Below are 16,673 nucleotides of genomic sequence, written 5' to 3'. Positions count from 1 at the left end.
ATCTGTTCTTTCCACAAAGAAAAGTTTGTCCCATCAAACTTTCTAATGTTGAAAAACTCCTTTTCAGACATGGAAGAGGATGCCATAATGCAAATAAAGCAAAATCCCAAATGCTAGAGCATACAAGAGAGAATACTAGGTGCACCCAAATGCGTATGCCACAATAGAGTGAAATATCACCAAAACTTAAAGCTCAAAGCATCTGACTATACTATGCATCCATATGAGCAAATCTGGCCCAAAACAATAAGTGCCAAATGACTCAAGCATAAACACCATCCACTGGCATATGCATCAATAATATCTCATCCAAGAGAGCATAGCACTATCAATGCATCACCTGCAATGTGTCAAAGCTGTCCCTCAGCATAAAATAGCATCCATGTGCAAAGCGTCCATAAAAAATAGCATCCCACAAGGCAATTTGGGCCTATCAGCGCATCCAATAAGGACCGCAATGCATCCAAATGGCCTATAAATCATCCACTGCAACCCAATGCATACCACGAATGAGCGCACACTGCTCAAACTGCAACCAGAGTGATTTGCACTGATTTGCATAAGGTATGCTCAAGAAATCATAGTCCCACGGTAATGACCGCTACTGAAAATAGAACCTGAGATGCCTCAAAACATGGGCGCCATTGCATAATCAGACTCAGCAAGAAAATCTGCAAATATTTCGCTTCTGCCAAAACTCCAAAATCCCAACCGATGAGTGAGAAATGGGAGTCAACACTTATCCACTGCCATGTGGCATAAATCTAAGGTTTCAAAACCTTAGTATGAAAAATGCATAACAGAGAGACGAAATCGAATACACAGAGATCTATAACTCTGAAAATCCTCCACCGAATTACGCAAGAACTGACAGTTAGGGGTTTTTGGGCGTCCGGAACGCAATGGGATAGACGGTTTTGGAAACCGTGGTCTCAATCACTGGGTCCAACACACGGACTGAAAAACGTTTTTGGAAACAGAGCTGTTTGTAAACTCCACCGGAGTGCGAATGATGACCAACATAGTAGTTTTAGGACCTCCTGAGTCCACTGGAACTGACAGATTTGCAAATGGTTGCTCCAAACTTGAGTTCCAACACCCGGGCAAAAAACGCAGAAACTGAGATAGTGAGTCAGAAATCCAATGAAATGATCCCAGATTCAAGAATGAAGGTGTTTCCAAGCTCCTGAAGTAATGTGGACACCAAAAGCAAGCAATAGTTGCCTCTACAAGTCAATACGGAGTCTCTGTCATCGAACGGAACAGGGAAAAGCTTAAAAAAAAAGGCTTTTTCTTTGAAAGCTCTTAACAGGCTCTCAAAACCACTTCACAAAGCCAAAGTAACTTTTCCAAAGGTTCCTCCAAGGTCTCTGCACACCCCCTGGCATGGCCTCTTCCCCAGGATGTCAGAGCTTGGTCCCAACAGAAACTCCGAACCTTCTACGGGATGACCACTTCAGAGATCTCGAGCTGGCTCGAGAAAGCATTTGCTCATGGCACTAGAGGCCTCTCGCCATTGCTGAAGGTGTTGAAGAACGGGCAGGACGACCCCGTCTCCCCCTCCAAACCTTCTCACAAGCGGCAGCGCCTCCACTCCGATATGTCTGATTCTTCTTCGACTTCGACTGCGAGCAGACAGCTGTTCGCAGCCCCCCATCCCTCTCCATGAGCCTACACCTCGTATCCTGGAATGTGAACGGGTTTCACTCTTTGAGCACCCGTGGTCCCAGGAAGCTCATTCTGCGTCAGGAACTTCAGCCTGCAGTGATTGGTCGATTGGATGTACTGCTGCTCCAGGAGCACAAGCTTTCTGCGGCTCATGTCCGTAGCTGCGGGAAGGTTCTCCCTGGACGCTCCTACACTTATTGGGAGCCTTCGATCGGCGCACAGGGGAGGAGCGGGGGGGTCTGTACCTCCGTGTGCGAGCAGTTAGCTCAGTTAGTTTTCGGTCACGGCACGTTGATCCCAGGCCGAGCCCTTTGGGTAGGCCTGAATTTGGAGGGATCCAAGATAGGAATCCTCAACATTTATGCTCCCACAGACCTCCGATGCAGAGCCACCTTCTGGAGGACACTTACAGGGATTCTTCCAGACATGGATTCCTGGATTGTTGGAGGAGACTTCAACAACCTGGAGACCTTGGAGGACCAGCAGGGTAGAGATCCGGAGTTCACAGGTATGGCTCAGGCAGAGCAGTCAGCTTGGGACTCTTTCATCTTCGCGACAGGAGGGAGGGACAGTTGGAGAGACCCGTCCTTCCGGCGTTGGCACGGGAGCCTGGACTTCTCTTGGGGCTTCCGCAGGGAAGGAGGCAGACTCCTGGAGCGGCTTGATAGGTTTTATGTCAGTGATTGGGCCATCAGCAGAGGTGGCCAGGCGGGCATTGTTCCAGGGACGACACTCTCCGACCATGCGCCTGTGCTCCTTTCATTAGATTCGGCAGCCCAAACTCTCCCCCCCCGATCATGCAGGATTCCCGATTCCATCTTCTCGAGGGTGGACGTCCGTAGCAGCATTTGCAGTCTTTGGGACAGAGACTGGGGGGAGGGCGTGGATCTGGTAGACTCGGTCGCGCAGGCTCTGCAGGAGTCCAGCCAGATCTGCCAGCTCGCAGCCCTACAGGTTCGACAGGATTGGTGGGGCAGAGAGAGAGCTCTTCGGAGGGACCTCGCCTCCATTCAGCGACTTCAGCAGTCTTCCCCGGGCTCGGAGGAGCTTCGGATCCAGGCCCTTCGAGCCAGAGCCCTCTTGGAGGAGACCCTCCAGCGTCGCTCCGAGTTCTCCTGAGGATCACGATCAATCGGAAACGTTTGGCAACGCAACGCCACCGCAAGCGCACATCGCCCTCGGACCACTGAGTCTCGAGGAGCTGCCCACCGGACGGGCCTATCCAGGAGCAAATCTGGGCGTGTGTCTGCTCTCTGAGAGCCTCCCACACCGAGTCGTCTGTCCAGGTCTCGGTGCCATCGCTGAGGAACGTGAAGGCGAAGCTAGGGCCATCCCTGGGAGCCAAGGCAGCAATCTTCCCATCCGCCCCTTTGCGGAGCATGAAGATACTAATGTCGAGACAAGCCGGGAAGGTCCCAAGGTCGGCCACATCCAGGTAGTCCCAGGGGCCAGATCTGTAAAAGTCTCGAGGGAGCTCTCTCTCCTGGAGCTGAGACCCAGCTGAGTCTGCCACTGAGGGGCTAGCGGGAAGGGAAACCTGCTCCACTGGTGGTACAGACTCCGGGTGTCCTGCAATCGGGGGGGGAGGGGGAGGAGGCTGCGGGATAGGCGACTCGGGCTCCACGGAGGCAACTGGCGGAGAAGGTGGAGGAGGTGGAGCGGAGGCTGCACTCGGTTGGGAAGGCGACGGTGCAGCTAACTCTGTAGGAGGGGCGAGGGGAGCAGGGGGGGGAGGGGGATGGGGATGCATCTGGAACTGGGGCTGAGGGGGAGGGGGAGGGGGAGGGGACTGAGGAAAAGGAGGCGGGGGCTGAAACTGCGGGGCGGGCGAAGGGGGGGGAAACTGGGGAGAAGGCGGGGGGGTGGGAGAGAGGAGGATCTGAGGCTGTGGAGGGCGGGCTGCCGTCGAAGAAGAAGCTCTCCCAGGTCCCTGGGGCATCTGCCTGTCAGGTCTCTGGAGTGCTGCTGCAGGAAGGGTGACCTCTGCCTCCTTGCCTTTATCCGAAATCTTCTTATTCTTTCCTCTTTTCCTTCGAACCTCGGTCCAACCGCCCACTACCTCTGGCCCAGGCTCCGACTGCCTCGGCTCCTCCTGACGTGGCTGTCCGGGGGGGGGAGGTGGGGGCGGAGGGGGCGGGGGCGGGGAGGGTCGAGACGAGCTGGCAAAGCGTGGACAAGCAGCCGCCAAGTGCCCAAAGCCATGGCACCGCAGGCACTGACCTGGCTGTCCGGTGACTATCATGCTCTGGGTGATACTGCCGGCACCTGTCACGATCTCGATCACTGCAGGGAGAGTCGCAGGATCCGCCACAGCCACACGGACTCGGGGAGCTCCTGCCGTGGTCACCGCGTCGGCAAAGATGTCGTGCATAACCCAGCCAAAATGGGAGCCCAAGTCCCTGACAATCGGCCGCAGCTCAGTAGCAAGCCCTGGAAAAACTAGTGTCACTGGGTGGCGAGGTATACGGAACCGAGTATCGAAATCCGCTGCGCTGAAACCACGGTACCACGGGACTATCATGATGATCTTCCCATCCACCGATGTGGGGGAACCGGCAATCAGATTGCTCGCAGCTTTCTCACTGGAGAGTTTGAGCCAGAAGATGCCCCTTCCCATAAGGGCCACCTCCTCAATATGGCCATCCTCTAGCAAGAGAGTGGACTGGAGCCAGTCCCTGATGGTAGACCTGGAGGGGGAGTGTCCAATGACTCTACCGTAAACAAAGGTACGAGCAAAGTCACTGGCTACCTCCTGAACACGGGATGATTGTTGCTCTGTCAGGATAACGCGGTAGGCATCTGGAGAGGGAGGGTCCGACTGGGCCTCCGGATCCGGGCTGGGGGCCGCCATACCGCCAAGACTAACTGCAAGCTTCCGATGAAGAAAAACAGGCTGCCACCCAAGAAGGGGATGAAGCGGCTGTGGAGCCTGGGGGTGAGGCGGGCGAGGCGAAATGAAGGGTCGGAGGGGTCGAAGCGGAGGGCGGGGCGAAGGCTGCGGGATGCGGGGAGTACGGAAGGGGGCGGGAGGGCAGGGGGGGGGGGGGGTGAAGTTGGAATGGCGGGGGTGGAGGGGTGAAGCGGGGGGGCGGGGGGAGCGGAATGAGGCGGAGGCGGGTGAAGCGAGGGGGTGAAGGAGCAGCGAGGGGGCGGGTTGGAGCGGGGTGGATGGCGAGGGAGCAGCGAGAGGCGGAATGGAGCGGAGGCGGGGCGAGGGCGAGGCGGGCTGGAGAGAAGGGGGGGGGGGGGGGGGACGAGGCGAGGCGAGGCGGGATGGAGCGGAGGGGGCGGTTGGAGCGGCGGCGAGGGGGGGGTTGGAGCGGGGGCGAGGGGCGGGTTGGAGCGAGGGGGCGGGATGGAGCGGAGGTAAGGGGGCGGGATGGAGCGAGGGGGCGGGATGGAGCGAGGGGCGGCTGGAGCGGAGGTGAGGCGAGGGGTAGCGGGGTGCCGGCGGGGGGGGAGGAGAGGGGACGGGGGTCGAGGGCGGACGGGAGGGGTGGAGGTGGTCGCGGCGAGGGGGGGGAGTGAGGGGGGAGGTAGGGGCTAACGGCGAGGGGGGGAGGGGAAGCTCGCAGGAGCTTTTTTGCTGTATTTGGGTTAAGTTCTTATTTCTAGAACTACATGTTTGTCCTCGGGTTTTGTCATAGTTTTCATAACATTTTTTACATCACTATCTCCCTAATTTCATATGCATCTTCTAGAATATTAGCCACTGTTATACTCCATGATTTCAACCATTTCATCCCCTCTCTATGCCATCCTGTGACTTGTGCAGCTTCCATTGCCTTGTCTGGTATCCTGCTAACATCCATCTTCTCAACTATGTTGAGGTAAGTCATAAATTGGCATAATGTTTCCCCTTCTAGAGGTATCATACATGTTTCAGACTATAGAATGGGGTGGGGTGTTTGTGCTCTAACCCTTAGCTTCCCTTTTAGGAAACACTTAAGTAAAGTTTCTACTCTTTCCTAGTAGATCCTAGGAGAGTCCGAGTGCCCAAGCTGGGCATCCGTAAAGGATTATTGTCGAGACAAGCCTAATGTATAGAAATATCCTCATTTTCCAACTCCACAGGTATGCCTTCTTGCATTTATTTTGGCACTATATCCTCCCACTATTCTCCTCTTCACACATCCATTCCATTTGTAGTTGTCCATAAAATCTAGTTCTAGATATTTATACTTGTTGACTATTTCCAAGGGCTTTCCTTCGAAGGTGACATCAACCTCTTTATTACGCGTCCCAATCACCATTGCTTTTGTCTTATCTATATTTGACCCACATTTTTCGAAGTGTCTACAAAATTCTCTCAATGCATCCAAATGCAAGTTCTCATTGCTCTTTGCGAAGAATACCACATCGTCTATGTAGATAAGCATTAGCAAAGCATATCCTACAATCTGTAACACCGTCCTTGCTATGCATTCTCATCCCGATAAAGAGACCAAAAAGTGTTGGTGAGAGGGGGCATCCTTGCTTCACCCCTATGTTTATGATAACTTTTCCTTGGAATTTGATATATCCACTAGCAGTTGCACCAACTCTGCAAAAGCTCTCTCATAGAGTCGATATGTGGCTTCTTTAAGTTTTAAAATAACTTGAAGTTTTTCCAACCTTTCCCACTTCTTCTTACGTGAAATTGTGTCAAAGGCTTTCTTGAAATCTACAAAGCCACATTAGACCTCTTTTTATGTTTGGGTCCTTTCGTTGCATCCCTTATGGTAACCAAATGATCAACTCTCGAGTGTTTGGGACGAAACCCTACTTGGGATGGTACTCTAACTCCTTGTTCCTCCACTTATTTGTTAATTTTTTGCTCAAGGATAGTGCCATATAGCTTTGCCATTAGATTGTTAACCACGATTGTCCGATAATGCTTTGCCATCTCCCTCCTTATGGATCGGTGCAATCCTACTAAGCTGCCATTCTAAAACAAAACCCTTCCTTTAGAGCCATATTCATAAGCCTGATGAGCATTTTCTATCGTCTTGCCTCCCCAAGTCAACATTTCCACCACTAGCCCTAGTGCGTTTGGTGCTTTCCCATTGGCTAGCTTTCTCAAGCCTTAGCACCTCCTCCTCAAGTATAATTACATTTGTTGCTTTAATAGTATAGTTGTGTTTAATTTTATCTTTCATAAAGGCTTTCCACAAACCGTATCATGTCTTCCCATTATGTTTTCTTGTCTTGAGGCTTGTTGGCATGCAAGAACTTTACAGGATCTTGTTTTAACTCCTTAAAGCTCTCAAGCTATTTACTCTTGAAAAATATCCTTTCTTATTCCTTACCATCTATTTGTATGTTTGTGCTTTGTCATCTTTCTCTACTGTGTTTGCTATTTTCTAGGCTTTGTTTTGCATCTTTACAATCCTAGTCATACCAATTATTAGATAACATTCCCGCACATCTACCCTTCTTTTAGTGAAGCACTTTTGGCTGTTAGTAATAAAATATGTTATATATTTGCTCATTTTGTGACATGTCAAAGACATTTAGGAAGAGAGTGGGAGGAGAGAGAGAGGGAGAGAGAGAGAGAGAGAGAGAGAGAGAGAGAGAAGGTGTTGTAGGGTGTTGTAGCCATAAAATAAAAAAATTAAGGGAGAAATAATTGAACCAAAGCAAGAGGAAACATAATACGAGGAGGCAAAGTAGATATAAAAGGTACAACGACCAAAACTTATAAAAGTGAAGAGAGAGAATATTTGGACCAGATCAAAGAAGCAGAGAAAGAGGAAACAACCCTACAACAAGCCAAAGGCAGAAGCAAAACTCACCCAAAAGGATCCACGTTCTCTTGAGTGGAGCTGATCTAAGACAAGTGCACATGGGAGGGATCAAGCATGGGTTAAGGGAGAAGGATAGTTTGGTAGTCCCCAGTGTAAGAGGAATAGCCAATATGGACTATTTGCATGAAAGCCTACCCTCCATCTCAATAAGGCATTGTCCCACAAAAAGGAACACTCTCATTGGTACATCTCAAATCCCTCTCTATTTCCTTAAAATTAGGAAACACTAATTGGAGGCCCTTTTGAGATCCCATTCGTTCCCTACTGTCCTTTGATCCCCCCATCCTATGCACTCCAACTTGGAGATTTTATATGCTGGCTTTTGCTTTGTCTTTCTTCTTTTTCTTTGAGTATTCCTCATCATCCTCATCATTTTCTGATGAGTCGTCTTCCTCATCTTCAATATCTTCCACTGCTTGGTCACGACTTTGAATTTTTAGTCTGCTTTACATGGAAAAGTATTCTACAACCATCTACTGCCTCAAACTGCTTGCACAAGGGGTGCTTCACGTGCTTAAATAAATACTTGAAAACAAAAAAGACGAGCAGAATAAATCAAACAAAAGTAACACAAGAATGGAGGAGACTTGCAAGCAATGTAGACATAAGAATGACGATAGCTCCACTAGAAATACAAATGATACATGAATGGGAGCGAGCTCATAGCTCAAGCTTGTTCCCCTCTTAACACATTCTTTGCTTTCAATGTCCTATCCGTGAACTTCGCCAGTTTCAATGCCTCCTCTCAATGCTACTCTCCTCTTTCCTGTGGTGGGAGACTTATTGCCTTTCCACTTAGCCTTCCAAACCTAATCCCCTTCCCCATCAATTCCAGCTTTTCCCTGCTTGCTCTGCATAAGAAACCCATCTAGAGCTGCTGGGTAGCTACGGAGTTGACTCCAACATAAAATGAATCCTTGTGCCGCTAGTCATTTTCCACTGCTGCTCTCACAGGAGTGGAAGCTCCACAAACAAGTGCTTTGTGTAACTCAGCCCATAATGGTAGTCCTGTTTCTCTTTGCTCTTCACTCCTTGCTTGTCCCTAGCGCATCGATTGCTAAGCCACTCAGCAACACCACCTCCTTGATCAACCAAGGGATGCTTTTCATCTGCTCTTGAGCCCACATGGTACATCACTGTACAGTTCATTAACTGGGTGGCTAACTGTTGAGCCGTTCCTCAACTATCACGCAGTCCATTTCTGAGCTGCTCCTCAGCTATGTGATAATTGCTGAGTCACATTATGGTAGCTCATTGCTGAATCAAATATCCAAGTAGACATGTACATGTGATATCGTGATAGTACACAGGCTTTGATCTCCTGTTATTCAATCACACTACAAACCTGTAGTTTAGTCCAGCATACAACTTGATTCAAGCCATCACGGAATGGCCCAAAGATAGCCAACAAAAGAAACAAGAATTTGACCAAAACAGCATCTACACCCAACCAAGGCAAATCCAGATTAGGATCAACTCCTTGGTTTCTCTTGCTTTGATTCGTATATAGGGCCAGCTCCAAGTTGCTGGCAGCTGCAAAATGTGAACAAGACTGACAACATTTGGAGTCATGAAACCATCACAATAGCATCACACGCAACCATGCCAAATGCATATTAGAATAACTCCTTGGGTTCTCCTGCTTTGCTTCATACATAGGCTCGGTTCCAACTTGCTCATCGTACACAAAAGACATGTACAAAATGTGAAGAAGACTGTTTCCATGTACTTTTCTAAGGCTACAATAAAGGGGACCAAAAAACAAAACTTTCCTTGGTATTGCTTGCAGATGATTTTTCAAGATAAGAAAAAGCGATGCATAGTGAAGTTTGATTGTCTCTTCTTATTTAAGTGAGAAAGACTATGCAAGTGTGCAACCTACATGAATTACCCAGATAAGCAATCCACTTCTATCATGCTTTTTATGTATCCTCGATTTCACAGCTATAGGGATTTAAACATGTTCCATATTCATGTAGTGGCAAGTATGTCTTTTTAACAGCTCAGGACTGCTGCAAAAGATGAAGCAATAAGGAATAGGCCTGTTTCTGTGTACACTCATCATGAAATGCTAAAAAAGATGCACAAACCAACTATCCAACTTCATGTATCTCCGACCATCACTGAGACGAGTTAAACTCCTACCCCAAAAAAAGAACATCAATTCGTAGATGCTGATCGCTGCAATTTGGACTGCATTACCATTGTTACTTGCTCTGCTATATTCTGCTTTTTACCAGCAACCTGCTAGCAAACCATTATCGATTATAAACCTTAGCAAGAATTCTTGTGACTTCCTGCTATGAATGTCAAATAAACGATGGATTAAAAAGCTCTAGTGTCAAGATCACAGAATTCTTGTGACTTCCTGCCATGAATGTCAAATAAACGATGGATAAAAAAGCTCTAGTCCAAACACATACAGGCAAAATACATGCAATTCTTTGTTTATGTGAGTTCCTGCTACAAATGTAAAATAAACGATGGGTAAAAAGCTCTAGTCCAAACACATACAAGCAAAATACAGATGTGAAATACTTCTATCGAATTGGGGCAATCACTAATATGAAAGAGTCAAATATAAAAGTAATGCTAAAAAACGAAACTATGCAGGGCATACCTCAACCAGTTTATCATAGTTGGACTTCAGAAATTTTATTTTCCTGTCACAATAATCTTTTGCGGACTCCATTGATTTCTATAAGATAAGCTTGATTCCATGAGAATAAAACCAGAAGTAATCTTAGAAAGAGCCAATAAATAAATAGGCTTCTTGATTACCTCAACATAATACCCTGTCCCCACATCTACAAGAACATTCTCAACATTCTGAAGTGTGCCTGGCACATACATGGATGAAGTAAGAGGCACCAGCAATTTTTCCCCTGTGTTAAAATAAGAGGCTAGTTTAAACATCGAAAACAGTTAAAGCATTCTTGGAAAATAACATCTGCACAAAAATAAGAGTTTAATAGGAGACTTTTGCCACACTGACATGGGGTATGAACATGTAAATGAGCCCTAGGCTGCCTCTTGGATACCAACATGATAAATATTGATTACCAAGAGAAAAAACTCAGATTTTATGTCGATTCTCCAATAAAATAATTTACATATTCCCATCCTTAGAAAAAGCTTCAATCTGCCATTGCTGAGATACTTGCCTAGCTTCAACCATTAAGTTCCTTAGACTATAGGAACCAAGAGCCGCTTGGGTTGCCTCCTTAAGCAACTTTCACTGGTAACGTGTCACAAACATGATAAAATATACAAAGTTGGAAACATACAATGTCTACGATGGTTCAAGCATCCTGGGTTCATCAGAAAGGTTTGTTCATGGAGGAATCAATGAGGGTAACCAGCACCAGAAAAATTATGGTATACCCTCATAAGGCTAGAATATATCCAATTTTACAAATTAAAATTTTTGTAAAACAAGCAAATGAACAAAGGAAAGAAGGGAGTTTGTAACCAACTTTAAATCAAAATTATAAGTAAATGAGTTTTTTTTTTAATATTTAGTAAGCAAAGCTACACTTATGCTTCAACTTCTCATCAGTACCCAAGCATAAGCTACCAATTGGCTTTTGAAAGATTCCAAAATCTCTTGGATAAACCCACAGTGCTTACTAAGCCTTGAAATCCCAACCCACAACGAAATTTTCAATAGCAAAAAGAAAGAAACAACACAGAAAGTAAGAAAAGAAAAGAGAGAGCGAGAGAGAGTTGAATTAGGTTAAATATCCACAACACACCCAAAACAAAAGAACACTAATGCCAAACACAAGGGAACAAAGATAAACCAATGCTAAGATAACAAATCAAACACCACACATACACAAGGAACCAATTATTATAACTATTTTTTATTTTTTTATTTACATATCTTAAAATAAAAATAATAAAAATAAAATAAGGGAGTGGGAAATAAAAACAAAACTTAAAAAAATAAATAGGAACCTAAGAGTAGATGACCTCCAAAAATAGAAGAATTTGGAAGTAATTAATTACTCCATATTTAGCCATATAAGATAAGGCAATGTGCAGGGTTCTTTAGGAAACAAGCTGGTTATTTTCTGACAGCCAGGTGTTTCTCTTGTACTTACCTTCCTTAGCTCCTTTTTGCAGCCGAGTTGTACGGTGTTTTTCAAGCATTAATAGAAGCTTCCTTTTTCTGGAAAAAAAGAGCCAAATAAGAGATGTTTGAGTCAATGTGAGGCACTCGTAAGATATTCAACATAGCATACTCAAGTTGTTGTTGTTATCATAGATATGAACTTCTAAACCTAAAGAAGATTGAGTGATGGTCGGATTTCAGTACAACAACAGGTTTAGGTTTTGGTACTTGTGCTTACTAAGGTGGAAACAATGGCCTGGTTATCATAGTCTCCTTTCTCTCCAAGAATCAGTGGCCAATCCACAATTGAGGTTGGGACCTACTGATCAAAGATTTCATGTTGGTTGACCAAATGTCTCTCCAAACTAGATCGTACAATTTTTATCATGTACACTGAGTATTGTAGCCAACAAAGACCATCTTGTGGGATTTTGTATCCATCTTTCTCCTTTGTTGCTTGGGAATACGGAGGTACGCATCACACTCAAACACCTTGAAATGCGACACATCAGGATTACAACCAAAATATGCCTTGAACTAAGCTACCTTAGGAACTATGGTTGTCGGAGATTGATTTATGATGTGTATAGCAGTCTAGAATGGGCGAGGCAAAGGTGAGAGACTTAATGAGATAGTGCATTACATTGTCGCTCCTCGATATGGAAAGCGGGTGAAAAAACCTCACATAATGGCCATTTGTTTTTCTATTGTAGATAACTAGGCAATGTATGGACCCCACAAATTCTAGATAATTTTGACAATCTGTGCACCTAACTCCAAGTCATAGCCAAGGGGTGAAAAGTTTAAAACATGTACAATGGCCATTTCCTCAGCTTGTTGAAGAGAATTAGGTCAGAAAATTAGGCAATACTCCACCTCCAAAAGTAACATACCATGGTCAATGGGGAGTCACTGACCATTGCACACCTAGTGAGTCACATAGTTGCCAGGGAACGCCGTTCCATAGCTATAGAACGTTGGAACGGCGTTCTCTTCACTGAGCTTGAAGAGAACGTCTGTAGAACGTCTGGTCTATGGAACGGCTATGGAGCGTTCCACATCCCTTGTGGAACGTCTAGGGAACGTTTAAGCCATTCCCTACATGCAGATCATCTAGATGATGGAGATGATAAAGAGGATGAAGAGGGCAGCAACCACAATGCTGCAGATTTAGATTGATCATTGATTTTGACAGTGTTGAGTGGATCATGCATGTAGCGGCTAGTTTTTTAAGTTCTAGGAGCCTTAGTAGTAGGACGTCTCACTCTCCTTTTCTTGTATCCAGATTCAAGATTCTAAGACACAAGATAATCTCATATGCTTGTGCCTTGTCTCTTATGGACTTTGCTTTTGTATGCCATTGGCAAGCTACAATGATTAATCTAGATTCTATTATCAATGATTACGCATGAATCATGATTCATCTATAAGATTCGGTATTGACTTTATGTCCTGAGTCTTGAGTCCTTACTCCAAAAGCAATTGCAACGTTTTTGAGTCTTGGATTCTAAGTTTAAGCTTTCTAATGTATATAATAGTATGTTTGTTTATGGATATGGTGACGTGGTGTTCCCTTCCCGTTCACGTTCCCTAGGATTTGGGCGTTCCCGTTCCCCAGGGGGTCGACGTTCCGTTGCCGTTCATGTTCCCTAGTAACTATGCTAGTGACACTTAATGCACATGTCCTCTGCACGTATGTCTGTATGTCAAGTGTAATGATGGAATTCTTAACAAATGTCTAGGCTTGACTCCTTCCACTTCAAAAGAGAAGGAGGAGGAGGAGCTACAAGGAGTGACGGCAAGAGAGAGCTAAAAAAGAGCCCTTAAACAACGTAAGTGAAAGAAAGAGAGGCAGCATGCAAGGAAGAGAACGAGAGGGAGAAAAGAAGTGAGGCAATTAGCAAGGTCAAAGGGAGAAAGTGTTATGTACTAACTAAGGCCTAACCAAGATTGGACTGTCTAGGGTTAAGGCCAAGCTAAACTATGATCTTGGATTAGATCTAGAGTTAGGGCATCTAACCCAAGGTTGAGACTAGAGCTAGCGTGGGGAGGATTGAGGTAGCATAAGAAACGCATGGCTACTCTTTAGTACCATAGTCTTAGATCAAAGTCTTTGCAAGAAAGATTGGAGGAGGTGCCTGAAATATAAAAAGTCCAACAAAGTTACAATCAAGAACCGATATCCCCTTAACTTGATTGATAGGTTGCACGGGCTGCCTATTTTACGAAGATTGACCTTCATACTGGTTTCACCAAATATGCATAGCTGAGGAAGACATTTAAAAGACGGGATTTTGAACTAGGTATGGCCATTATGAGCTCTTAGTACTCCCTTTTTGAAGACCCAAGAAACTACAATAGCTTCCACTAGCTATACAATTAAGTTCACAAAAAATCTTAAGGATAAACTCCTCCACCCAAAGAATTTACATCTTTGTAAATCAAAAATTTAAAGTTTGGACAATGTAGAAAAGAAGATAGGGCAATTTATAGAGAGGGGGTACAATGTGTGGAAGGGAAAGAGAGGAAGGGGGAGAAGGAGAGAGAGAGGAAGAAGTGGGAAAGAGAGAGAGAGAGAGAGAGAGAGAGAGAATGCACACAATAGGAGGTGAGTGTTGGATGTGGACCTATTCAGTCCTTCCACACTTCCCTCTAACTCCCACTAGAGTATACTAAATTAGCCCCTTCACTACAGCCATCCCTTGCCATAGAATTTTCCCTCAAAATTAATGTTTTGGCTGTCGCACAAGGGTGCTGAGATAGCAAAATGATACTAATCAGCCTGGTGAAAGATAGGGATACTCCTGGACAATGCTCTCTAGCTGCCATTATTGTTCATTCTCAGTTAGTAGTCATTCCCCTCTAATGAGGTACTCAATGTATATATCTAAAACCTACAATGCACTTGGGGACATAAAGGATATGACCCTCCTCATCCATAGGTGGCAACTCAGGACAAATGTCCACATGCTACATGTGGTTTCAGCAAAGACACGTGAAATACATTAGCTCCAATTGATACACTACTTCCCCAATCTTGGAGATGATCCTATAAGGGACATAATCCCGATGAGCAAGCACTCTGTTGGCATTACCCTTTAGTGAAGCATAACGATTCTTGTTCTTGCATATTCTTTTTAGCCAATTGTATAAGAGCTTCCATCCTCTCCAAGTCATGTTCACATGGCAAACTACAAGCAGCTTGACCTCTGCCCTGTAGCTGTGAACCGTATGAAACCGGTATCAATTTTCCAATCTTTTCTCATGTCAATATCTGATGCAGTAGCCCAATGTGCCTCCATATGAGTCAACGGCAATGACTGCAAGATCAGCCAGAGCCAATGGCTGGATCGTGAAATGAGATATGGAAGGCATGAGACGAGGTCTTCAAAAGCAACTATCCACGTTGCTGAGCATGTGTATTCTGAGAAGAGCAGCCAAGCATCCCGTTTTACATGGACTAAATATGCCAGTGCTTTGCATACTGAGCCAAGGCTGCTTTTTCGGCTGCCCTAAACTAAGAAATGAATAGATGTGATTTTGGGGGGGGGGGGGAAGAGAGAGAGAGAGAGAGAGAGAGAGAGAGAGAGAGAGAGAACTTTGAGTATAGCATTGATCATTTACGCTGAAATCCCAACGACTTTAAAAAGTCCATTGTATAAGGGCGATATAACTTGTACAGAGCGACAGAATCTATAAAATTAAGAAACAATCACGACTTCTTCTCATCTAATCGTGTCTATCCTGGACTGTGGACAGGCTTATCGATAATGATGAGTTCATGAGGAAGTTAGACATAATTTCTAGGTCTATTGATGCATCAAATGGGAAATTACAAGCTCACGACGCTAGCCCCAACTAAGCATTTAGGAAGGTCAAACCTGCAGGGTGCACGGAAAGATTCTGGAGAGCTTTGGAAGCAGACTCGAAACGAGCAGCAGCTGTGCGAATGTTCGTAAGACTGTCTTGGAGCATAGTGACCTCCGAATCCACCTGTTCTTTTACTTGCCGGATCTGCTCCAAGCTAAGCTTTTCTATTTCCTCCATAAGACCCGTCCCCTGATCTGCAGCCATGGATCGTCTGCAATTGCCCTCGCAAAATTTGAGATCACTGGGTCACACAAAATCCAAGATTGATGCAAAGTAATTTCCTTCTTCATTGACGCTTAAAATTTTGAAACTGCTAGAAAGCCAAGCCTTTTGAACTTCAAATTCTATTTTTGAAGGCTCACATAAGGAGCACTCCCTTCAAACTCTTAGAGTCGTTGCGCACTTAACAAGGTGAATGATATTTAATCATTCATAAGGCCCGCAAACAAAGTTGGAAATGGTGTGGACCAGAGGAAGACTCCACGAGATAAAGGGGAGAGAGGGAGAGAGAGCAGAGGGGGGGGAGGGAGAAAAGGTGGAGAAAGTGTGTTGGAAGACTTGAAGAGAGGGGGGGGAGGGAGAAAAGGTGGAGAAAGTGTGTTGGAAGACTTGAAGAGAGGGGGGGGAGGGAGAAAAGGTGGAGAAAGTGTGTTGGAAGACTTGAAGAGATAAAGAAGGAGAGAGAGAGAGAGAGAGAGAGAGAGAAAGTCAACCACTTTAAAGTCTGCATTCAAGTGCAATGAAGAAGAGACTCCACATAGTCCAATAGGAAAAACGAACTTCCAAAAATTCTAAAAATGCTAATTTCTGCTTTGCCCAAATTGCATCGTTACTAAGGCTACCCCCATGGGGTAGGCTAAAAAATAGTATTGGGTAGGCTGTCGCTAGTGACTTTAGAGATACACTCCCCGCCCGAACATGTATTAAAAATTTTGAACAGCCCATTTATTGAATTAATTTAATGGGAAGCAAGCCATTGGTTGGAATCATGGATGGGAAAATTTCGGGCTTGAAATGGCAGCCAAGTAGGATGCAAGGAGAACAGAGTGAAGCCTCGCTGTAAAGTCCCTTACCAAGGCCACTACACTCATGTGTTTGTGTGCATGTATACACTCATGTATATGTGTTGCACATATGCATATGTGCATGTATGACTAGTGCAAGAGTCATGTAGCAGTCGAAGAGCCCGTAGTAGTCTAAAAGTCCAAGGGTGGTACTCCAAGAGCGTGTGG

General features: G+C 45.6%; 1 protein-coding gene across 5 annotated transcripts; it reads right to left on the bottom strand.

The window, feature by feature from the left end:
* Positions 1-8,080: 8,080 nt before the first annotated feature.
* LOC147892775 (prefoldin subunit 5-like) lies at positions 8,081-16,176 on the bottom strand. Of its 5 annotated transcripts, none has more exons than XM_087387488.1 (5): positions 16,155-16,176; positions 15,453-15,652; positions 10,236-10,339; positions 10,075-10,152; positions 8,081-9,698 (listed from the first exon to the last, which is right to left on the bottom strand). In XM_087387488.1, the coding sequence occupies exons 2-5, from the start codon at positions 15,643-15,645 to the stop codon at positions 9,615-9,617; spliced, it is 459 nt and encodes a 152-aa protein (XP_087243614.1). In that variant the 5' UTR covers positions 15,646-15,652; positions 16,155-16,176; the 3' UTR covers positions 8,081-9,614. The 5 variants fall into 5 exon arrangements, with proteins under 5 accessions (XP_087243614.1, XP_087243615.1, XP_087243613.1 ...); XM_087387489.1 differs by having other exon boundaries at positions 16,158-16,170; XM_087387487.1 differs by lacking the exon at positions 16,155-16,176 and adding an exon at positions 15,845-15,962.
* Between the last annotated feature and the right edge of the window lie 497 nt (positions 16,177-16,673).

Source organism: Dipteris shenzhenensis, chromosome 16 (assembly GCF_047967505.1).
Source record: "Dipteris shenzhenensis isolate YYH24624 ecotype China chromosome 16, Dip_SZ_1.0, whole genome shotgun sequence".
Classification (NCBI taxonomy): domain Eukaryota; kingdom Viridiplantae; phylum Streptophyta; class Polypodiopsida; order Gleicheniales; family Dipteridaceae; genus Dipteris; species Dipteris shenzhenensis.
This window is presented reverse-complemented; position numbering and strand designations above follow the sequence as displayed.